Below are 22,819 nucleotides of genomic sequence, written 5' to 3' on the forward strand. Positions count from 1 at the left end.
ATGAATTGAATTGAATCTGCTTAAATGTGTACACGTTAATGGACCAAACTAAGTATGATCTGATTCATTTTACATTTATTGTGCATCAAAATTACAGTGTGTGTAGCCAATGTGTCTTTACACGTTTCAGCTCTTGATGAGAGTTTTTAAGACTTGGTGAAAAATAATGTTTTTTTTTTATTTCAGACCTATTTGAAGAGTATGAGGGGAGTAAAGAGGAGGAACATCATGTCAAAATTGAGGAAAAATCGAATTTACAGACTGATGGTATTTTGAAAAGGGGAGACAAAAATCGTTTCACCTGCACTCAGTGTGGAAAGAGTTTGGCAAACAAAAGCAAACTTACGATTCACATGAGGATCCACACTGGAGAGAAACCATTCACATGCACTCAGTGTGGGAAGAGTTTCAACCGCTCATCACACCTTAATATACACATGAGGATCCACACTGGAGAGAAACCATTCACATGCACTCAGTGTGGGAAGAGTTTTAGCCAATCATCATACCTTAATCTACACATGAGGATCCACACTGGAGAGAAACCATTCACATGCACTCAGTGTGGGAAGAGTTTCAATTGCTTAGCACACCTTAATAAACACATGAGGATCCACACTGGAGAGAAACCATGGACATGCACTCAGTGTGGGAAGAGTTTCAGCCAATCTTCATCTCTTAAACACCACATGAGGATCCACACTGGAGAGAAACCATTCACATGCACTCAGTGTGGGAAGAGTTTCAGCTGCTCATCAGACATTAATAGACATATGAGAATCCACACTGGAGAAAAGCCATTCACATGCACTCAATGCGGGAAGAGTTTCAGCCAATCGTCATCCCTTAATCACCACATGAGGATCCACACTGGAGAAAAGCCATTCACATGCACTCAATGCGGGAAGAGTTTCAGCCAATCGTCATCCCTTAATCTACACATGAGGATCCACACTGGAGAGAAACCAATCACATGCACTCAATACGGGAAGAGTTTCAGCCAATCGTCATCCCTTAATCACCACATGAGGATCCACACTGGAGAGTGAAGGAATAAAATTACAGTCTAATGCTTCTTTTGAATGATATATATGTGCTCATGCTTATAATGCATGTGTTTGCTTGAACCATGATAATCTAATGAGCCCACGCAATGATATGATGAGACATTCTGTTTGACCTTAAAATGAGACAGGAACTTTCCACACCTATAATGTCAAATAACTAAATCTGTAACAAACAAGTCTTGCAGAAAGTCCCTGTCTGGGTTGCAGCTGTGACGTGTGACTTTTCTATACAGAAAGGAGAACTGGAGCAGATGAGGAAAATATTGCTTTATTCTCTTACTAATCACTCTTTTCTTTTGATATATATTTGCTATTGGAGGAATATACTCCCATTTGCCTCACTATTCATAATTTACAATATGTGTTTTTGTCAGATATGATGATGTCTCCTGATATAGCGTACTTCTACTTAACCCCTGTTATAATGCGTTTCTAACTAACTGCTAAAACCACAAGAGCTGTGTGTGGGTGCTGGCTGGAGACAGATCTGCAAAAGGGCTTCCCCTAGATGGGTGCATACACAGGTCAAGAGTTCATAGACAGGACTAGGAGGAAAAGCTGATGTGATAGATGCAGAATTTTTATACTGCTCTCTGTGTATGCGTGATTTTTGATGCTTTAATAAAATTGATATTATCCTGATAATTCTATAAGGAAGTTATGATGCTCAGCTGTGCTTTGATGATTTTTTGCTACAGTTGCTTGCTGCACCCCAGATGTCAGTAGTGTCAAGTATGTCAAGGAGAAGTGATACTTTCACCTGCCCTTTTGTTTCTGTGTGCAGAGGTATCTCTGTGTGCAGACCACAGACTTTTGAGAGATGATTCTGCCTGAAAACAGCTGATGGCAACAATAGAGATTGGAGGTAACTGATCAGAGGAGTGGCCAAAAAGATTGAACGCTGCTGATGGATAAAAGGAGGGAGTCGAGAGAGTTCGAGAGCTTTTGGACATCCAGACTGCTTGGCTGACGGTTCTTCAAAAGCCCAGGATCCTGACCTTCGCTTTATTCACTTATGCTCGATAAATAAATTCATTGATTTTGATCAATTGACTCCTGACCGATTATTGAATTGGGGTGGACTAAGGCAAGTGAGAAATAGTCCAAAAAAACAGAAAAGATATCTCCGTAATTACTTAACAGTTAAGAAATAACATACAAAAACAGTTCAGTTATGACAAATACACACTCAGACCTCATGAATCTGATCTTGTATCTCAACAATGGTAACATCTCAAATGTTTCATGCTGCAATGCATGCTGGGAGTGGCACTGTACAAATATCCCAGTATGCATTGCGGTATAAATAAATGTTGTATAATGGTCTAACGGTTTTCTTTATTTGTGTTTTATTCTGCTGTTGTTTATGTTTAGACTTTCAGTTGCCTGTTTGTGAGTTAAACTGTTAATTTTGTTAAATTTTGTTAAATTTGTTTTCACCATTATTGAGGTTCATACGCTGATTATTGATGTCTCTTTGAGTGCGATGTACACCATAGAGCAGTGTTATTGTCCAAGATATTCTTAAAAACTTCCAGAAATCATTGCCATATATATATATATACATATAATGTAAAACAATAGATTTAACATTGAATAGGAGCAGTAAATTTTATTATACGAAATGAGAACAGACTCTGCCATTTAATAGCAACATGAACATCACCAGATCTTATTTAGGTTTTTGGCTGGCTTGCCACAACAAAGGAGCTTTTTAAACAAAGTTCTTAACAATTGCAGCAGCCAAGATATATAAATGATAAAAATGACAGGGCTAAGAGCCCAACTAAAGCAAACTCTGTTCTCCATGATGGTGACGTAAAACTTTAACTTTTTCTCAAGAAGAACTTTAGTAGATGTTATACAAAAATACATGTGTTAAGTAATAAGTGTAGCTGGTGATGATGTTTGTAGAGTTGTTTAATCATCCGCTGATCATTTAAATGATTTTGAATCATTTGTTGTTCTTCAGGTTATTTCATTATAAAGCTGTGACTAAAGTTTTGTATGTTCTGTTCTTGTTTTTTCCCTTCACTATTTCTTCATTTATTCATTGTTAATCTTCCATTATCATTTAATTAGTCAGTTAATTAATGAATTTACTTCAGCTTTGCTACATGTTTCTTGAACACTCAGTAGTGTGGACACTTCAATAAAAACTGAAGTATATGCTCTGGGGTTTAAAGGGTTAAAGGTGTGAGAGGTAAAAACACAGTGTAAAATGTATTTTAACAGTAATATACTGTTAACTTAAACTACGGAAGTAGACTGTAAAAAAACAGTAGATTGCTGGCAACCACAGCTGCCAGTAGATTACTGTTAAATCAAGGAAAAAACAGTATTTTACTGTAAGACCTGAAGCTAATTTCTTCTGTCTGTCACCGTTGTGGAGGAGAGTAGAGCCAGTGTATGAGTTAAAGATGAACAATGAACTGCTGATGTTATTTTGCATGGTTTTTTTCTATTTAAAGATAGCGGCTGTTTAGTTGCTGATGCAGTCAGAATCTCTCTGGTGATTCCAGATTTACATGTATGTGTGCTGTTGTGAAAAATAAGACATTAGAGTTAAACTGAACTTTTCTAATTAACTAAAATAAGTTATCATTATAAGTATGCTTCTAAGCATATATAGCACATTACTTCATAAACTCATTCAGCAGTTGACCAAGTTGAGGCAGTTGCTTTCAGTGAGCAAAATGAGTTCACTTGAGTATTGTGTAAATCAATGTAGTCCATGTATTTTTACAGCAACATACTGTAAAATAACAGTACATTGCTGGCAACTGCAGCTGGCAGTATTTTACTGTTTTTTAACGGGACAATTTTTAACAGTGTAGTATTCAACGTTACTGTAATGGTTATTCATTTAAACCAACTTGTTATAAAAATACTTAGTTTGCAATTGTTGTCCGAATTAATCTGCAACGAAATCTGTTATAACAGTACAAATCTTGAATGGTATAAGGGCTCTGATTGGCCATAGCGTTCATTGTAACTCGGAACACGATTGGCTGCCGTAACAAAGAATAGGGTGAATCTTGGTTCCAGCTCGGGACGTGATTGGCCAGCATGACCAAGAATTAAAAAAAAATCTTGGTTCCAACTCAGAACGTGATTGGCCGGTGTAACCAAGAATAACCACAACTTACAGGTGACAGTATGCGCCACTGGCCCAGTCTGCACTGTGTGGCATATTTGCCGACATATAACAGAGACTGAAACATTGCTCACACTTGTCTGAGGTGGTCATTTTGACTGCAATCTTGTTTTAGGTTGGCACTTTGTTTTTGAATATTGTCTGCTTTTCGAATGCGTATCTGTGCTGCAGTAGAACGCCTTAGCCTCACAGCAAACATTTTGGTCTACAAGCTGTCACTGCCATCTTCCCAGGAGAGTGGCTTTACTGGTTTCTTCTGGAAGTCCTGAGGGATGTACGGGACCAAGACATTAGAGCAGTTGGGGCAGCCTTTGAACCCAGGAGAGCACCCCACAGGCTCTGTGCTGGCGGCCCCAGAAACTCGATTCACTCCAGAGTAGAACCGAACAACTCCGGCAGGGGCAAACCGCGACCGCACTGCACTGAGAGAAACACAAAAAAATCCTGAACGAGCCAGCCAGGGGTCGAACCTAGAATCTTCTGATCCGTAGTCAGACGCGTTATCCATTGCGCCACTGGCCCAGTCCGCATCAGCTGTGCTCATTAGCATGGTCCTTGGAAAGAGGACACGGCTCGGTGAACATGGAGTTCCTAAAACGCATGCTGTGCTTTGTTGTCATGGCAAGTTGTGGTGTCGATAGGATGCTCTTACACCGAGCATGTGACAGTCCCTCCCAAGAAGAACTGTGATCCAGGCTCTGAGACTTTCTCTTCTCCAAGAGGAGGTTGCAAACGTTAGTTATTTTTGTCAGAGCAGCTGCAGCACACCTGGGTGGAGGCCCACAGCTAGACTTGAGGCCAACCTTTACGCAGACCTTCCCTGGTGGTCTAGTGGTTAGGATTCGGCGCTCTCACCGCCGCGGCCCGGGTTCGATTCCCGGTCAGGGAACTTCCTTTTCACCTCCATGCTGAACTTTGAGGATTGGTAAACTCAATTGGCGAAGGCAAGAAAGCGGCTCTGAGCGCAAAAGATGTCCTTCGAGCCGGAGTCCAACCAGCGACCTAAGGATTGCCATCATCCCACCTACAGTCCTCCGCTCTACCAACTGAGCTATCGAAGGCTTATGGTGAAGATCCACAACCACATCCTATAAGGTAGCTGCAGTCCGACCGCTGGCCAAAAGGGACAGAAGCAAAAGCACTCAAGCCTTCCCATACCGGGAGTCGAACTCGGGCCGCCTGGGTGAAAACCAGGAATCCTAACCGCTAGACCATATGGGAACTGCCACTCTTGAAACCCAGTCTTGGCACAAACTCCAGTTCATTCTGATCGCTGGCACGTCCCTGCTCCGCTTGCACAAGTGCCACTCATACACTTACGCACTCTCTCATACACAGTTTCTTGGTTTCCGTAACCGAGAATCTTCTGATCCGTAGTCATAAGCGCTAACCTTTGTGCCACCGTCACTCTGTTCAGCACCTTGTTAGCACTTTGCTTGAAGCAAGGACAAGGCTCTGTCAACCCGGAGTTCCTTCACCACACATTCTGCTTTGTTTTTATGGCAAGAGGTTGTGTGGATGGGCTGCTCTTACAGGATTCCTGACAGTCCCTCCATAGAAGACCTGAGATCCAGGGTCGGAGACTCTCTCCTCTCCAAGAGTAGGTTAAAAGCAATGGTTTCTTTTGTGTCTGTGTGTCAGAGCCCTTAGGTGTTGCTGCAGCTCAGAGACCTACAAGTGAAGGAGATTACACTGCAAGTCGGCTGGATGACCTCTAAGTGGTAGGCACTTATACCGCACGTAGGCTGGGTTTGCGATTGATGTAGCTGTAGTAGACATTCATAAAAATAAAAAAAAATATATAAACTGCTTACTCTGAGGTTGTGTTTAGGGTTGGGGTAGGAGTAAAATTGAATAAAACACAGCAGGTTACCGTGTGGTTGGGCCTAGGGCTGGGGTAGGTGTGATTTTAATAAACTGCGATAGGTTGTATTCTGTGCCATGTACGAGACATTGAATCAATGAAACCCACATGGAGGTTTGTTACTGTGAGGTTGGGTTAAGAGTTGGGGTAGGTTGGGAGGTTGATAAAACACAGCAGGAAACTGTGAGGTTGGTTTAAGGATTGGGGTAGGTTTGACATTCAAACATAACTGGTTGGACGCAGTGTCTTGTACCAGACATTAAATGAATGAAAACTCCAGGAGGTTTTTACAGCCCACTTGGGGCTGACCAGGTCGTTTGGAGCAGGCTCCGGTTTCTATTTATACCTTTCTCAGTCAGGTAACTTCCTTTTCAGTAGTATGAGCGTCTGCACTGTGTGGCATATTTGCCGACGTATAACAGAGACTGAAACATTGCTCACACTTGTCTGAGGTGGTCATTTTGACTGCAATCTTGTTTTAGGTTGGCACTTTGTTTTTGAATATTGTATGCTTTTCGAATGCGTATCTGTGCTGCAGTAGAACGCCTTAGCCTCACAGCAAACATTTTGGATTACAAGCTGTCACTGCTGTCTTCCCAGGAGAGTGGCTGTACTGGTTTCTTCTGGAAGTCCTGAGGGATGTACGGGACCAAGACATGAGAGCGGTTGGGGCAGCCTTTGAACCCAGGAGAGCACCCCACAGGCTCTGTGCTGGCGGCCCCAGAAACTCGATTCACTCCAGAGTAGAACCGAACAACTCCGGCAGGGGAAAACCGCGACCGCACTGCACTGAGAGCAACGCAAAAAAATCCTGAACGAGCCAGCCAGGAGTCGAACCTAGAATCTTCTGATCCGTAGTCAGACGCGTTATCCATTGCGCCACTGGCCCAGTCCGCATCAGCAGTGCTCTTTAGCATGGTCCTTGGAAAGAGGACACGGCTCGGTGAACATGGAGTTCCTTAAAAGCATGCTTTGCTTTGTTGTCATGGCAAGTTGTGGTGTCGATAGGATGCTCTTACACCGAGCATGTGACAGTCCCTCCCAAGAAGAACTGTGACCCAGGCTCTGAGACTTTCTCTTCTCCGGGAGGAGGTTGCAAACGTTAGTTATTTTTGTCAGAGCAGCTGCAGCACACCTGGGTGGAGGCCCACAGCTAGACTTGAGGCCAACCTTTACGCACACCTTCCCTGGTGGTCTAGTGGTTAGGATTCGGCGCTCTCACTGCCGCGCCCCGGGTTCGATTCCCGGTCAGGGAACTCCCTTTTCACCTCCATGCTGAACTTTGAGGAGTGGTTAACTCACTTGGCGAAAGCAAGAAAGCGGCTCTGAGCGCAAAAGATGTCCTTCGAGCCGGAGTCCAACCAGCGACCTAAGGATTGCCATCATCCCACCTACAGTCCTCCGCTCTACCAACTGAGCTATCGAAGGCTTACGGGGCAGTTCCACAACCACATCCTATAAGGTAGCTGCAGACCGACCGCTGGCCAAAAAGAACAGAAGCAAAAGCACTCAAGCCTTCCCATACCGGGAGTCGAACCCGGGCCGCCTGGGTGAAAACCAGGAATCCTAACCGCTAGACCATATGGGATCTGCCACTCTTGAAACCCAGTCTTGGCACAAACTCCAGTTCATTCTGATCGCTGGCACGTCCCTGCTCCGCTTGCACAAGTGCCACTCATACACTTACGCACTCTCTCATACACAGTTTCTTGGTTTCCGTAAACCGAGAACCTTCTGATCCGTAGTCATAAGCGCTAACCTTTGTGCCACCGTCACTCTGTTCAGCACCTTGTTAGCACTTTGCTTGAAGCAAGGACAAGGCTCTGTCAACCCGGAGTTCCTTCACCACACATTCTGCTTTGTTTTTATGGCAAGAGGTTGTGTGGATGGGCTGCTCTTACAGGATTCCTGACAGTCCCTCCATAGAAGACCTGAGATCCAGGGTCGGAGACTCTCTCCTCTCCAAGAGTAGGTTAAAAGCAATGGTTTCTTTTGTGTCTGTGTGTCAGAGCCCTTAGGTGTTGCTGCAGCTCAGAGACCTACAAGTGAAGGAGATTACACTGCAAGTCGGCTGGATGACCTCTAAGTGGTAGGCACTTATACCGCACGTAGGCTGGGTTTGCGATTGATGTAGCTGTAGTAGACATTCATAAAAATAAAAAAAATATATAAACTGCTTACTCTGAGGTTGTGTTTAGGGTTGGGGTAGGAGTAAAATTGAATAAAACACAGCAGGTTACCGTGTGGTTGGGCCTAGGGCTGGGGTAGGTGTGATTTTAATAAACTGCGATAGGTTGTATTCTGTGCCATGTACGAGACATTGAATCAATGAAACCCACATGGAGGTTTGTTACTGTGAGGTTGGGTTAAGAGTTGGGGTAGGTTGGGAGGTTGATAAAACACAGCAGGAAACTGTGAGGTTGGTTTAAGGATTGGGGTAGGTTTGACATTCAAACATAACTGGTTGGACGCAGTGTCTTGTACCAGACATTAAATGAATGAAAACTCCAGGAGGTTTTTACAGCCCACTTGGGGCTGACCAGGTCGTTTGGAGCAGGCTCCGGTTTCTATTTATACCTTTCTCAGTCAGGTAACTTCCTTTTCAGTAGTATGAGCGTCTGCACTGTGTGGCATATTTGCCGACGTATAACAGAGACTGAAACATTGCTCACACTTGTCTGAGGTGGTCATTTTGACTGCAATCTTGTTTTAGGTTGGCACTTTGTTTTTGAATATTGTATGCTTTTCGTATGCGTATCTGTGCTGCAGTAGAACGCCTTAGCCTCACAGCAAACATTTTGGTTTACAAGCTGTCACTGATGTCTTCCCAGGAGAGTGGCTGTACTGGTTTCTTCTGGAAGTCCTGAGGGATGTACGGGACCAAGACATGAGAGCGGTTGGGGCAGCCTTTGAACCCAGGAGAGCACCCCACAGGCTCTGTGCTGGCGGCCCCAGAAACTCGATTCACTCCAGAGTAGAACCGAACAACTCCGGCAGGGGCAAACCGCGACCGCACTGCACTGAGAGCAACGCAAAAAAATCCTGAACGAGCCAGCCAGGAGTCGAACCTAGAATCTTCTGATCCGTAGTCAGACGCGTTATCCATTGCGCCACTGGCCCAGTCTGCATTAGCAGTGCTCATTAGCATGGTCCTTGGAAAGAGGACACGGCTCGGTGAACATGGAGTTCCTAAAACGCATGCTGTGCTTTGTTGTCATGGCAAGTTGTGGTGTCGATAGGATGCTCTTACACCGAGCATGTGACAGTCCCTCCCAAGAAGAACTGTGATCCAGGCTCTGAGACTTTCTCTTTTCCAGGAGGAGGTTGCAAACGTTAGTTATTTTTGTCAGAGCAGCTGCAGCACACCTGGGTGGAGGCCCACAGCTAGACTTGAGGCCAACCTTTACGCAGACCTTCCCTGGTGGTCTAGTGGTTAGGATTCGGCGCTCTCACCGCCGCGGCCCGGGTTCGATTCCCGGTCAGGGAACTTCCTTTTCACCTCCATGCTGAACTTTGAGGAGTGGTTAACTCACTAGGCGAAGGCAAGAAAGCGGCTCTGAGCGCAAAAGATGTCCTTCGAGCCGGAGTCTAACCAGCAACCTAAGGATTGCCATCATCCCACCTACAGTCCTCCGCTCTACCAACTGAGCTATCGAAGGCTTACGGGGCAGTTCCACAACCACATCCTATAAGGTCGCTGCAGTCTGACCGCTGGCCAAAAAGGACAGAAGCAAAAGCACTCAAGCCTTCCCATACCGGGAGTCGATCCCGGGCCGCCTGGGTGAAAACCAGAAATCCTAACCGCTAGACCATATGGGAACTGCCACTCTTGAAACCCAGTCTTGGCACAAACTCCAGTTCATTCTGATCGCTGGCACGTCCCTGCTCCGCTTGCACAAGTGCCACTCATACACTTACGCACTCTCTCATACACAGTTTCTTGGTTTCCGTAAACCGAGAATCTTCTGATCCGTAGTCATAAGCGCTAACCTTTGTGCCACCGTCACTCTGTTCAGCACCTTGTTAGCACTTTGCTTGAAGCAAGGACAAGGCTCTGTCAACCCGGAGTTCCTTCACCACACATTCTGCTTTGTTTTTATGGCAAGAGGTTGTGTGGATGGGATGCTCTTACAGGATTCCTGACAGTCCCTCCATAGAAGACCTGAGATCCAGGGTCGGAGACTCTCTCCTGTCCAAGAGTAGGTTAAAAGCAATGGTTTCTTTTGTGTCTGTGTGTCAGAGCCCTTAGGTGTTGCTGCAGCTCAGAGACCTACAAGTGGAGGAGATTACACTGCAAGTCGGCTGGATGACCTCTAAGTGGTAGGCACTTATACCGCACGTAGGCTGGGTTTGCGATTGATGTAGCTGTAGTAGACATTCATAAAAATAAAAAAAAATATATAAACTGCTTACTCTGAGGTTGTGTTTAGGGTTGGGGTAGGAGTAAAATTGAATAAAACACAGCAGGTTACCGTGTGGTTGGGCCTAGGGCTGGGGTAGGTGTGATTTTAATAAACTGCGATAGGTTGTATTCTGTGCCATGTACGAGACATTGAATCAATGAAACCCACATGGAGGTTTGTTACTGTGAGGTTGGGTTAAGAGTTGGGGTAGGTTAGGAGGTTGATAAAACACAGCAGGAAACTGTGAGGTTGGTTTAAGGATTGGGGTAGGTTTGACATTCAAACATAACTGGTTGGACGCAGTGTCTAGTACCAGACATTAAATGAATGAAAACTCCAGGAGGGTTTTACAGCCCACTTGGGGCTGACCAGGTCGTTTGGAGCAGGCTCCGATTTCTATTTATACCTTTCTCAGTCAGGTAACTTCCTTTTCAGTAGTATGGGCGTCTGCACTGTATGGCATATTTGCCGACGTATAACAGAGACTGAAACATTGCTCACACTTGTCTGAGGTGGTCATTTTGACTGCAATCTTGTTTTAGGTTGGCACTTTGTTTTTGAATATTGTCTGCTTTTCGAATGTGTATCTGTGCTGCAGTAGAACGCCTTAGCCTCACAGCAAACATTTTGGTCTACAAGCTGTCACTGCTGTCTTCCCAGGAGAGTGGGTGTACTGGTTTCTTCTGGAAGTCCTGAGGGATGTACGGGACCAAGATATGAGAGCAGTTGGGGCAGACTTTGATCCCAGGGGAGCACCCCACAGGCTCTGTGCTGGCAGCCCCAGAAACTTGATCCACTCCAAAGTAGAACCAAACAACTCTGGCAGGGGCAAACTGCAACTGCAGTGCACTGACTGAGAGCAATGCAATAAATCCTGATCGAGCCAGCCAAAATTCAAATCTAGAATCTTCTGATCAGTCAGACACGTTATCCATTGCGCCACTGGCACACACTGTTCAAGGAGTGCTCATTAGCATGCTGTTTGGAAAGAGGACATGGACCGGTAAACATGGAGTTCCTTCAACGCATGCTGTGCTTTGTTGTCATGGCAAGTTGTGGTGTCGATAGGATGCTTTTACACAGAGCATGTGACAGTCCCTCCATAGAAGAACTGTGAACCAGGCTCTGAGACTTTCTCTTCTCCAGGAGGATGTTGCAAACGTTAGAGTTATTTTTGTCAGAGCAGCTGCAGCACACCTGGGTGGAGGCCCACAGCTAGGCTAGAGGGCAACCTTTAGCCAGGCCTTCCCTGGTGGTCTTGTGGTTAGGACTTAGTGCTCTTACCGCTGTGGCCTGGGTTCAATTCCTTGTCTGGGAGCTTCCTTTTCACCTCCATGGTAAACTTTGAGCAGTGTTGCCGATGATCTCTTCACGAAAGCAGCTCTGAATGCAAAAGATGTCCTTCGAGCCGCACTGTAAGACGTAATAAGACACACTCTGGCACAGACATCCAGTCTGCACGCTGGAATACACGCTATTATCTCATGGTTGAGACGCAGCTTCAAAAATTTGTTTCAAACCGGAAGTACAAATTTGCTTGAAATAACGCAAAAACAACCAATTTACACTTTTTAGTGAAATATTTGTGTCTAAATAGTGTTTTTAGCAGTGTGGGACACATATATGATTGTCAACAGCTCAAAAAATGTGTTTTGGAGTTTCGTGACCCTTTAAGGTACAAATGGTAGAGAAAATACAAACATGAAAATCTTACTTTGTTTTTCTTTTAACTAAGTATATTTTTATATGTTTTGTTGTTTTGTCTCAAATTATTTTATTTAGGACACAAATGCAGCTTTAACATCATTGGAATAAATTATATTTTAACATATTCAAATGGAAAAGCTAACATATTAAAAAGGAATAATTATTTACAAGGTTACTTTTATATCTGCATTTTTATAAACTAAAGCAGTTTTGTCCCCAAACCTTTGAAAAATAGTCCATGTTGTCTTTATATTTTTAGATGCTTCATTTATTACTGATTTTACTTTATGCTTTCAAAATATGTAATTATGCATTTGAAGTGATATTGTGCTATTTTGCTACATAGTAGAAGTGAACTAGTTTTGTTTTGTGTTAAAGCCACAATGGCCCTGCATAAAAGGGCTTTACTGGGACCTCATAGGCACATTTTGTGCCTGGACTCAACTTAGTATTAGTGGGACCTAACTTGTTAATTACTAAATGCCCACAGAGCATGCTCATAGGACATACTTCTGACCCAGATAGTATACCTATACTTCGCCCATTGTGGCTATATACACTTCAATTTGTGTTGACTTGCTATGGGCCCACAGTGAACGTCTGTTTTGAGTGGGCCAGCCCACAGTTTGGGCTAGCGACATTGTATATGTTTTTGGTATAGACATGTTAGTTTGGAAATTTGTGCATTAAACATTCAAAACTATTGTATAATAGGCTAAGAGAGACAATAGAAAAGCATATCTTAATTAAGATATAAATTGGATCCAATTAAAATGTTGTAGAAATTATCCTAAAGGATTTTTATGTATTGTACTTTAAAACAATCCTATAGGAATGGTTGCAAAATATGATCATAATTCTAATTGAAATCCTTCAAAGAAATCCGATAGGACGCTTCTTTTTTGTCTGTATAATCGTACAAGTTATACTGATTTAGATCAGAAGTCCACAACATGTTCATTAACTGAAAACACAGCTGAATGTGCTACAATTAACATATAAACACCCTAGACAGCACAGCACAGCACCACTGCTTTTTCTGTGACAGACATAGGTCTCATCTAGGATTTGAACCCAGGATCTCTCGCACCTTAAGTGAGAATCATAGCACGAGACCAACAAGCCCTGAAGAAGAGTCTTGTTGAAGGCATACAAGAGATACTTGATAGAAATTAGTGACATGGCCCAGTGGCCTAATGGATAAGGCACCAGCCTTCGAAGCTGGGGATTGTGGGTTCAAGTCCCACCTGGGTTGTCTTTGATGCAGTTCATTTGAAGTTGGCTGTGCAGCACAATCCAGTGTGACCTTCAAAAAGCTAGGTTCATACCCTTAGGTCAAAAAGACATGACAATGGAAAACTCGTCAGAGAAGCTGTTTTGTCATTAGGTGTACACACCAGATCGTCTGAAAGCAATAGGGATCCTGAAGTGCTGTTTTCTGAGTTACAAGAACTTCTTGAGCCAGACACTTGGGGACGTGCAAATTTGTTATCTTTGTTTGGATTCATCGGATCTCTTTCTGCTGCTAAATTAGACCAAAACAGTCATTATTTCATAAACAAATTGTAATATATTTTACATTTTTTATAAACACGTTTCACTCTCTTCTCTCCCGATGGCGAGTTATAAAGGTAAAGTTTTTTTTATATTCACACATTCGTTCATTTAGAAGTCTCTATATTGTTTACCATTTAATTTTGAATATTCGATCAGAATTAGCATGCAAGTATGACTTAAAAACAACATTAACACTGTTTATTTGACTGTGACCAATGTTGTACTTTGATAGTCATTGGCTGCTAATATGATTTCGCTATTTAGAGTTTGCAAATAACACTGTTATTATATTATACTACCAGAACTTTTAGCAAAGGTGAAACTTTTTATTTCTTTACGACAAAATAATTATGCCAGAAATGTTTCTGGATGAGGTATTTATGTGATTTATACATAATAGGGGTGTTCTGATTGGTCTTAAAGCATCACTAAATTGTGCAGGCATTACAGGTCAAACAATTTGTTACATTTATCAAAATAAACAATAAGGCTCTTAAAGCACTGCTTTGAGAAATGTAGAGTCGTCATATTTCAAATACCTCAAGTGAAACGAAGTCATTTGTTTTATTATTTTATCACTGACAGTGTCCTTGTCCTTGTGTAAAATTATTTCAGTTTAAGATCAAGTGTAAAATAAAATGTTGTATAGACAACAATGAGCAAATAGGACAATAGTGTACAATATGTAAATAAAACCCCAAATTTAAATATTTTCATCATATACTTTAATTAAACATTTCAAAGCTTGGAAGTATTGTTTACAAATGGACAAAAAGTGTCTCTATGGCCTTTAAAGTATGTGGTAGTTGTGCCAGTACTATTGAAATTGAGTCAATGTCATGAAAGGAAAAATCGACCATACTTTGTTAATGCAAATTCCTATATGTAGCCTTGTGATGTAAGCAGTTAAACCATTTAAATAGTTTTATTCTTAAAAAAGGCCATTATGAAAATCTGAGTTTTTCTCAAAAGTAATTAACTAGTACTCAGTGTAGTTTTTTAAAAGAGTAATTTGTAAAATATTAGTATTATTTACTAAAACTTGTCATCTGTGAGAGAACATCAATAAATAAAATAAAATAAAAAATCACAGGCACATTTAGTGCAGGCTTATTATATTATTAATATATGATCAATTATTATTGTTGTTAATAAATGTTTTTTTTTTAATTGTATAAATCGATAGATAGTTCCAATGCAGTATTTTTATTAATTGCTGAAAAGACATTGCAGGTGTTCAATACATTGCGTGTCAATTTTGGTTTATTATATTCTTAATTATAAATATATTATTAACTAATTATTATATCTTATTAATGTTTTCTTTAATAAATCAATAGATGGTTCCTATGCAATGCTTTAATGGGTTGCTGAGAATACATTTCAGGTGTTCAATACGTTGCGTGTCAGTCTTGAAAATAAAAATAGGTGCTGGAAAAAGTGTTTAAAAAAACCCTGGTTTTCATTAGGCTGTGTCTGTATGAACTCTGTATGAAATCAGTGTCACATTTTAAATCGTTTGGTGATGGTAAATTAAGAGATGGTCAATTGTAAGATCTCTTGGTCGTCAGATCATGTGATGTATTTTGCTGAACTGTGCTCAAATGTTATAAATGTAAAAACACCACATTTTGAAGTGTGACTGCAGTATGTCAATTTAGTTTGTGTGTGCTGCGCTCATAGACTTTAGAAAACGGCGGTAAGTCAAATCATCCAAATAAATTTTTATGATGCTTCCGTCCAGAGGCTGCAAACGTATAAAACATGAGGCAGTATTTAGTTAATATACACTATATACAGCTGCAATGAACCAGCTTTTGGGGGTGAGGGCAGCTTGTGAAAGGTTGAGAACCCCTGGTCTATTAGGCTAGTTTAAATACTATTTTAAGATGTCACTATGCAGAGTGAGTGCATTTTCCCTCCTTCTTCTGGTTTAAAGATAAAGCTCTGGAAGTTGACAAAATCAAATAAACCCAACCTGGTTATGGCGATGTTAAATGATTTGACAATGCTTGATATAAACCGTAAAGTTTACTTTAGTTTGTGATCAACTCTGGAGCAAATGCAGCTTAAAGTGTGACGTGCAGCAAACAGCCAATCACAAGACACACAAGTGCAGCAAACAGCCAATCACAAGACACATGAGAGAGTCAGTTTGACTAATTTCTCCAGAATCAGTGCAATTCACTTCTTTGTTCCAGATTATAGATATATCATAATATAAATAATAATAATAATAATGAATCCAAATACATTTATGAATCTAATAATAATAATGAATCTAAATACATTTATTTGTAGTAATATGGGAGTTTTCACATTGCATCTTTAAAGGCAACAAGTTGTCTACAGAGACTGTAATTGTCTTCAGAAAGAAAACTTGTTTCTTTTCTCAAATTAGTCCATTAAAATAAATGTGTAGTGTTTTGAAATCAAAGTCTTCATTTGTTACCCACAACACATCAAGAGTTGATCAAGTTAAAATCTCATAATCTGACACAAATCTGATCTGTCGTAACTGGCAAATGGCATTGTCTGAACAGGGCTTCAGGGAGTCTGTCTCGGTCGCTCACTGTCATTGCCTTACAGCGAGTTCACACCACAGAAGTTTATCCACTAACAAGTTTTGTGAAACTGCAGACAAAAGCACAAAATTGGATGTAAATCTTTGTTTGTTCAGGCGAGTGACAATCAAACAATGTGAATTATCAAAAACACAATCTGAGGGTGTAGGACAGTGTTCCCTGCATCTCCTCAAATATTTTCTCCTCCCTAATCTTTCTAATTCTTTTTCAGAGCCGACCATTTGTTTGGTTAATTAATAAACTGTTTGCAAATGTGCACTGTGCACAAATATGGTTATTGGTTCATAATAAGTTGAAGCACATTGTTATATTTTGCTGTATTTGGCTTAACCGTTCTTGTGTGGCTTGCCAATGTATAGATGACTCTAACAGATGAAATAAGGAAGCTGACCAAAGTTCTTACAGGCAGAAAACTTTATTGAAGACAACTAATAGTGTAGGTCCTCATCGGTGATGTTAACTCATCCGTCTTCAAGTACCTTAAACCAAAGTACAGTCTGTGAGACACTACTTTATAACAAACGGCGTAGTCAGTTATGTCCGCAACACCTCCCACACCACCCGCGTCCTCAGTTATATTCGTGCATAGGCGACAGAATAGAGAGGGCGGTGTCCGTGACACATCCCTCAGCACTCGCGCTTCCTCAGTTATATCCGCGCATAGGGCGGCAGAAAAGAGGTCCACGATACCTCGCTTCATTTTCATAACCGGTCACTTTCGTTTTCACATTGGGGTTGAGGGTGGCGTGACTGTCCTCTGCCTAGAGCGGCAGATCAGCTTGATCCGGCCCTGCATGTAAGCAATAACTGAGGTAAAAAAAACTCTGGTTATTTATAGTGAGTTTGGAATCATCTGATTGGTGAATCATGTTTTAGCTAATGCTGGACCAGCTGTGGACAATCATAAGCATGTGATCCTCTCAAAAGTAGTTTAAAAATAAACTTCACTTGAATGAACAGCCAAACTACATGAAAAAGCTGCCGTTTTGAATATACCTGTGTTTCTGTGGACAAGGCCTCATTTTTCAGGACTCTGCTCTTCATTGTGAAGCTTCATGTGAGCGCTGAGGCTTCTTTTATGGGTAAAGCCCTTTCCACACTCACTGCATCTAAAATGATCCTCTCTTGAGTGAGTCTTCATGTGTCGCCTAATGTAGTCTTTGCGTTTGAGGTTAATTCCACAATGATCACATGTGAACACTATGGTTCCAGTGTGACCATTCATGTGGTTCATGAGGCTAGATTTGCTTGAGAAGCTCTTTCCACACTGAGCACATGCAAACGGGTTCTCTCCGGTGTGAGTTCTCATGTGGTTATTGAGTGAGCTTTTATATGTGAAACTTTTACCACACTCTGTGCATGTGTAAGGTTTCTCTCCAGTGTGAATCCTCATGTGGATGTCAAGGTTTTGTTTTTTAACAAAACTTTTCCCACACTGTGTGCAAGTAAATCTTTTCTCTCCAGTGTGAGTTCTCATGTGGACTTCAAGGTTGCCATTTTGCTTAAAACTCTTTCCACACTGAGGGCAAGAGTAAGGCCTCTCCTCAGTGTGAATTCTCATGTGCATTATCAAGTTTCCTGCATGATAGAAGCTTTTTCCACACTGTTGGCATGTGTACGGCCTCTCTCCAGTGTGAATTCTCATGTGGGTTTTAAAGTTTTCTTTTTGACAAAAACTCTTTCCACACTGTTCACAGGTGTAAGGCTTCTCCCCAGTGTGAATTCTCATGTGCACTGTTAAGTTTCCTATAGTATAGAAGCTTTTTCCACACTGTTTGCAGGTGCAAGTTTTCTCCCCTTTGTGAACTCTCATGTGAACGTCAAGCTTTGGCTTTTGACTAAAAGTCTTTCTACGCTGTTTACTGCTGAAATTACACTTAGATTTGGATTTCCGAGGTCTTCCACGTGATGAAGTTTTTTTAGTCAGTGTGGGTTTTTCATCAGTCGGTATGTCTTGGTGTTTCTCTTCCATTTCATTCCGTTGATGAGTCTCTTCTTTCAGCACCATCAGGTCTTAAAAACAACAAAAAAGTGAACTTTAGTATGAAGCCACAAAGCGATAAGCATGAAATGGATGTTTCACCCACAAATAAAAATAACCAATTAACATTTACTCTCCGTCATGTGGTTTTAAACATTTCCTGTCTTTTGAAACACAAAGGAAGCTTGCATTTTTTTTTACAATATCTTGTGCTCAAAAGAACCAAGGGATAACTTATTAATGGAGAGTAAAAGGTGAGGCTAATTTTAATTTTTTTTTTTTTAATTTTTACAAGATGTAAAATAAGTCTTTGGTGTTCCCAGAATGTGTCTGAGGTTTCGGCTCAAAATCAGATCATATAACTTGCAGAATATTTCATTTTGGGGGTCAGAGGAAAACCAAGCTGTTTTTGTGCCTGTGGCTTCAAATGCAAATGATCAAATGCACTCGCTCTAGATTACTCATGTTGTGTTCCCTTATGTGTATCTTCCACTGGATTTAAACATTTGTAACTTGGTTAGAAGACCCGATTGAGACAAATCCTGCATGTTCATAGCAAGTATGCATAATTCAGCTTATATTATTGAGTTTGCATTATTGTAAATAACTTATGCAAATGTTTCTCAGTACTGGTTTGCAGCTGGACAGGTATCCGCTGTTGAAAACATATGCTTGATAAGTTGGTGGTTCATTCCACTGTGGCGACCCCTGATAAATAAAGGGACTAAGCCGAAGGAAAATGAATGAATGAACTTTTGCAAAAGCTTAATGCCACGTTTTCTGTAAACTGTGATGAGGAAATGGCGAGATGACATCCCAGGTGAAAATAATATATAATTAGGGTGCTTTCACACCTACACTTTTGTTTCGGAACGTATCTCGTTTGCCCAGTTAGCGCGGTTCGATTGGCATATGTGAACAGGGCAATCGCGCTCTGTTCCGCGCCAAAGTAATCGCTCCGAGATCGCTTGAATGAGGTGGTCTCGGCTCGATTGAAACGAACCCTGGAGCGGATCGATTGCAGTGAGAAAGCGATCCGATCCGAGCGCGGTTATATCACAGTGTTTTATGGATATGTAATAGGCTTACGGCTATATGAAGATTGAATTATGAGTAGGGCCGGAAGTTTCGCGAGTCTCCGGATGCCCGCAAATGAGTGATGATCTCCCGGTAATCTCGCATCTCCCTCCCGGTTCTCAAATAGGCATCGTCGCGCACCCTTCTCACCCCTCCCCACAGCGTCTCTGCTCAGACACGTCACCCGCGCGCACCCTGTCAATTACCACCAAACCACAACCTCTCCTGACAGCTGAGCGGGACAAAATAAACCCGGACACTCTGACCAATATGAGGAGAGTTTACTCACACGTGACTTGTTTTAGCTCTTTTGGTCCGATTATAAACTTTGCAGTGTAAAAGCGAACCGCACCAAGAGCAAAGAGCAACAATGTAACAATTGTAATCTCTGTTTCGGAACAACTGAATCGATACACAGGTGTGAAAGCACCCTTAAATGCAATTAAAATACACTTAAATACCCGCAAATACATTTTAAGTACATTGTTATTTTTTTGTGTTAAATAAAAGTTTGATGGTTTTACACTATAAATATACTAAATAAGTATGTTCTTCATTAGGACTCTAGTACACTTGACAAAAGTATATTAAATACCAGTAATACTTAAATACATGTTTAGTGTACTACAAAAAAGTACACTACAGAAAAAAACACCAAAAAGAGTTTTATTAGTGTGTTTTTCAAAAGTGTGCTTTAAATGCTTTAAACATTAGTTGATTTTTAGTACACTGTTTAAGTTTAAAATAAGTTAATATATAAAAAATCTATTAGTAATGTATTATAGTAGAAGTACATTTTCCCAAAAGTTGTACTTAAGAACACTTAATGTGAATGCAATTATCACTAACACTTAAATTGATTTTGAGTGTGGTAATCTTACCAAAACATTATTGTCTTGAAGTATGTGTGTGTTGTGGGTCAAGGAATGATCAGGAAAGCCAAGAATGGGCATGCAGAAGGGATGATATGTTTGTGTATATCCAGTGTAGTCAATAATATGATAATCTAAGGAAACATATGTTTTACATTGCATATTCTAAAATTGTTCTGGACTGTTTATCCTTCTACTTAATTATCTTTTGTCTAACCAATTACGTGAGGATGTCTAAACAATCTAATGACAAAGGTTTGTTGACTCTGTTAGCATAAATATCACTGTATCCTGAATGTAAGGAAGGTCGACCTGTGGAGCTCATGGAGAGTGCTGAAGCTGATTTCTTGCTGTCAAAACTACAAAAAAAGTAATTAAATTTCCTTCTATTTTATTTCATTCCTGACTCTTTGTTTTTATTTATCGCAACTGGTCTTTCACTGTTCTTAAAATGTACTTAATACAAATTTTTAGTACATTAAATACAAAATTAGTTTGGGAAAATCGAGCACTTTTAATACAGTATTTAGCACACTTTTTTTTTTACAATTTGTATATTCTTTTAATATATTACTATTATACTTGAAATTAGTCATAAATATATTTAAATGTTTAAAAGTAGGGTTCAAGTGTATTTCTAGTTGTAACTAAATATATATTTTTTAAAATACAGATATAGTATGTTAAAAGCACATTTTAGTTCAATTTCAGGGTGTCTCAAAATAGCACAGTTGAGTACACTTAGATGGTGTTAAGTTTATCTTAACATATACTTAATACTATCTTTTAGTACATTAAGTACAAAATTAGTGTGCGAAAATAGAGCACTTTTAGTACATTACTGAAAAGTGTACTAAGTATACTTAAAGTGCATTTTAGTGCACTATTTTCATTTTTTTTTTTTTTTTACCTGGGCAAGCAAAGAGATCCGCATGCTGTAGGCTATTACATAAATGCGAACTCAACTTTTAAAGGGCCATGAAACCCCCTCGTTTCAGCAGGGTGTTTTCACACCTCTACTTTGGAAAAAGTCAGAAAAGTGGGCGTGTCCAGCTCTGTTTAGGGGGGAGTGTCGGAGGAACTAAAGTGAGAGGGTGTGGGAGTGTCTATTTGGGCGCGCTGAATTTCAAAGTCAAAACACACAACCACAGCGGACAATGTGACTGTGTTTACATGGACATCTGTAGTCGAATTATTTGCCAAATTATTTAATAGTGGACTTTAACTGCAGTTTGACTCTTTCATTCAGGGAATTTATTCATGTCCCTCCCGATAAACGTGATATTTGATTCGAGGATCTGCTCTAAGCGTGTATTTTTCATGCAATGTTTGATACCGCACGGCGAATGAGAGAAAAAAAAAACTCAGCATTTCCCGGAAACTTAGATGCACACTGCAGGTAGCGTCAGAAAGCCACGTGTGTTATTCCGGTCACAAAATCCAACACGAGGTTATAGTTTGGTTGTAACTGTTAGTGCTAACTTGTTTACACTCGTTGCAATAGTTTGTTTGATACGAATAAAATACGAACTGAATAAACAAAGAGCACTGGTCGCTCACTTACCAAATCTGTAGAGACAGGACAATCAACAGCAACTAGAGCCGCGTCTTTATTAAGAGGAGACTAAAGCGAATCTGGATTTCAGCGTTTGCAGATGAGAACAACTCTCAGGTAAACAATGTTCCTCCTTGGACACGTAAGTTATTGTTGTCGCGCGTCACGTACACTGTTAATCCACACGTGAGTCTGCGCTCTCACAGAGAGAAAATGAAAACGAAACTTAACTGCAGCAAACTATAAAAGCAACACTTCACGCTTGTTTTGCCAACACAACGTGGCGTCTCTGCTATCTACACTCTGACAGTAATGAAGATTAATGAAGTTGCACAATAGAGCGCGCTGATTGGTTTGAACCGAGCCTTACTCATGCATTAATGCATTACACTGTAAGACGTAATAAGACTCACTCTGGCACAGACGCCCAGTCTGCACGCTGGAATACAGGCTATTATGTCATGACCGTGACGCAGCTTCAAAAATTCGTTTCAAACCGGAAGTACGAATTTGCTTGAAATAACGCAAAAACAACCAATTCACACTTTTTAGTGAAATATAGGTGTCTTAATAGTGTTTTTAGCAGTGTGGGACACATATACGACTGTCAACAGCTCAAAAAATGTGTTTTGGTGTTTCGTGACCCTTTAATACTGCAGTCACAACATTTGTCATTGAAATAACGCCACAGGTAGTTGGTAGATTTGTGTAAAAAAGGCCTGCCGCTACAGCTGGAAAAAATCCTAAAGGAAACACTGATATAACTTATGCAAATGCTTCCCAGTACTGGGTTGTAGCTGGAAGGACATCCGCTGTTTAAAACATATGCTAAAAAAAGATAGTGGTTCATTCCACTGTGGCAATCCTTGATGAATAAAGGGACTAATGCTGAGATCAGACTGCATGATTTTCAAAATATTCGTGTTACGGATGTTTTTCACACTGCATGACTATCTGGTCTAGCGTTTTGTCACTGGTTTGTCTACACTGCAAG

At 40.9% G+C, this 22,819-nt stretch overlaps 2 protein-coding genes, 1 long non-coding RNA gene and 13 other non-coding genes across 16 annotated transcripts in view; 6 read left to right on the forward strand and 10 right to left on the reverse strand.

The window, feature by feature from the left end:
• Positions 1-2,112, forward strand: part of LOC137491209 (uncharacterized) — a 44,623-nt gene extending 42,511 nt beyond the window's left edge. Inside the window, exon 3 of the mRNA XM_073948638.1 lies at positions 187-2,112. Within this exon, the coding sequence (XP_073804739.1) occupies positions 187-1,049 (863 nt within the window). The 3' untranslated portion in view covers positions 1,050-2,112. The remainder of the gene's footprint in view (positions 1-186) is intronic.
• Positions 1-22,819, forward strand: part of LOC141381964 (uncharacterized) — a 1,176,553-nt gene that overhangs the window by 937,391 nt on the left and 216,343 nt on the right. The window lies entirely within an intron of this gene.
• trnar-acg (transfer RNA arginine (anticodon ACG)) lies at positions 4,674-4,746 on the reverse strand. The gene has a single exon. It is a non-coding gene; the product is annotated as a tRNA-Arg (tRNA).
• On the forward strand, positions 5,042-5,113 carry trnae-cuc (transfer RNA glutamic acid (anticodon CUC)). The gene has a single exon. It is a non-coding gene; the product is annotated as a tRNA-Glu (tRNA).
• On the reverse strand, positions 5,199-5,285 carry trnay-gua (transfer RNA tyrosine (anticodon GUA)). Its single transcript is given in 2 exon segments — positions 5,199-5,234; positions 5,249-5,285. It is a non-coding gene; the product is annotated as a tRNA-Tyr (tRNA).
• trnae-uuc (transfer RNA glutamic acid (anticodon UUC)) lies at positions 5,374-5,445 on the reverse strand. Its single transcript has one exon. It is a non-coding gene; the product is annotated as a tRNA-Glu (tRNA).
• Positions 6,905-6,977, reverse strand: trnar-acg (transfer RNA arginine (anticodon ACG)). The gene has a single exon. It is a non-coding gene; the product is annotated as a tRNA-Arg (tRNA).
• trnae-cuc (transfer RNA glutamic acid (anticodon CUC)) lies at positions 7,273-7,344 on the forward strand. Its single transcript has one exon. It is a non-coding gene; the product is annotated as a tRNA-Glu (tRNA).
• On the reverse strand, positions 7,430-7,516 carry trnay-gua (transfer RNA tyrosine (anticodon GUA)). The gene is given in 2 exon segments: positions 7,430-7,465; positions 7,480-7,516. It is a non-coding gene; the product is annotated as a tRNA-Tyr (tRNA).
• trnae-uuc (transfer RNA glutamic acid (anticodon UUC)) lies at positions 7,605-7,676 on the reverse strand. The gene has a single exon. It is a non-coding gene; the product is annotated as a tRNA-Glu (tRNA).
• trnar-acg (transfer RNA arginine (anticodon ACG)) lies at positions 9,136-9,208 on the reverse strand. Its single transcript has one exon. It is a non-coding gene; the product is annotated as a tRNA-Arg (tRNA).
• Positions 9,504-9,575, forward strand: trnae-cuc (transfer RNA glutamic acid (anticodon CUC)). The gene has a single exon. It is a non-coding gene; the product is annotated as a tRNA-Glu (tRNA).
• On the reverse strand, positions 9,661-9,747 carry trnay-gua (transfer RNA tyrosine (anticodon GUA)). The gene is given in 2 exon segments: positions 9,661-9,696; positions 9,711-9,747. It is a non-coding gene; the product is annotated as a tRNA-Tyr (tRNA).
• trnae-uuc (transfer RNA glutamic acid (anticodon UUC)) lies at positions 9,836-9,907 on the reverse strand. The gene has a single exon. It is a non-coding gene; the product is annotated as a tRNA-Glu (tRNA).
• trnar-ucg (transfer RNA arginine (anticodon UCG)) lies at positions 13,381-13,453 on the forward strand. The gene has a single exon. It is a non-coding gene; the product is annotated as a tRNA-Arg (tRNA).
• LOC108183901 (uncharacterized) lies at positions 16,740-20,776 on the reverse strand. Its single transcript, XM_017355709.3, has 2 exons — positions 20,583-20,776; positions 16,740-18,353 (listed from the first exon to the last, which is right to left on the reverse strand). The coding sequence occupies exons 1-2, from the start codon at positions 20,593-20,595 to the stop codon at positions 17,359-17,361; spliced, it is 1,008 nt and encodes a 335-aa protein (XP_017211198.2). The 5' UTR covers positions 20,596-20,776; the 3' UTR covers positions 16,740-17,358.

Source organism: Danio rerio, chromosome 4 (genome assembly GCF_049306965.1).
Source record: "Danio rerio strain Tuebingen ecotype United States chromosome 4, GRCz12tu, whole genome shotgun sequence".
Lineage (NCBI taxonomy): Eukaryota > Metazoa > Chordata > Actinopteri > Cypriniformes > Danionidae > Danio > Danio rerio.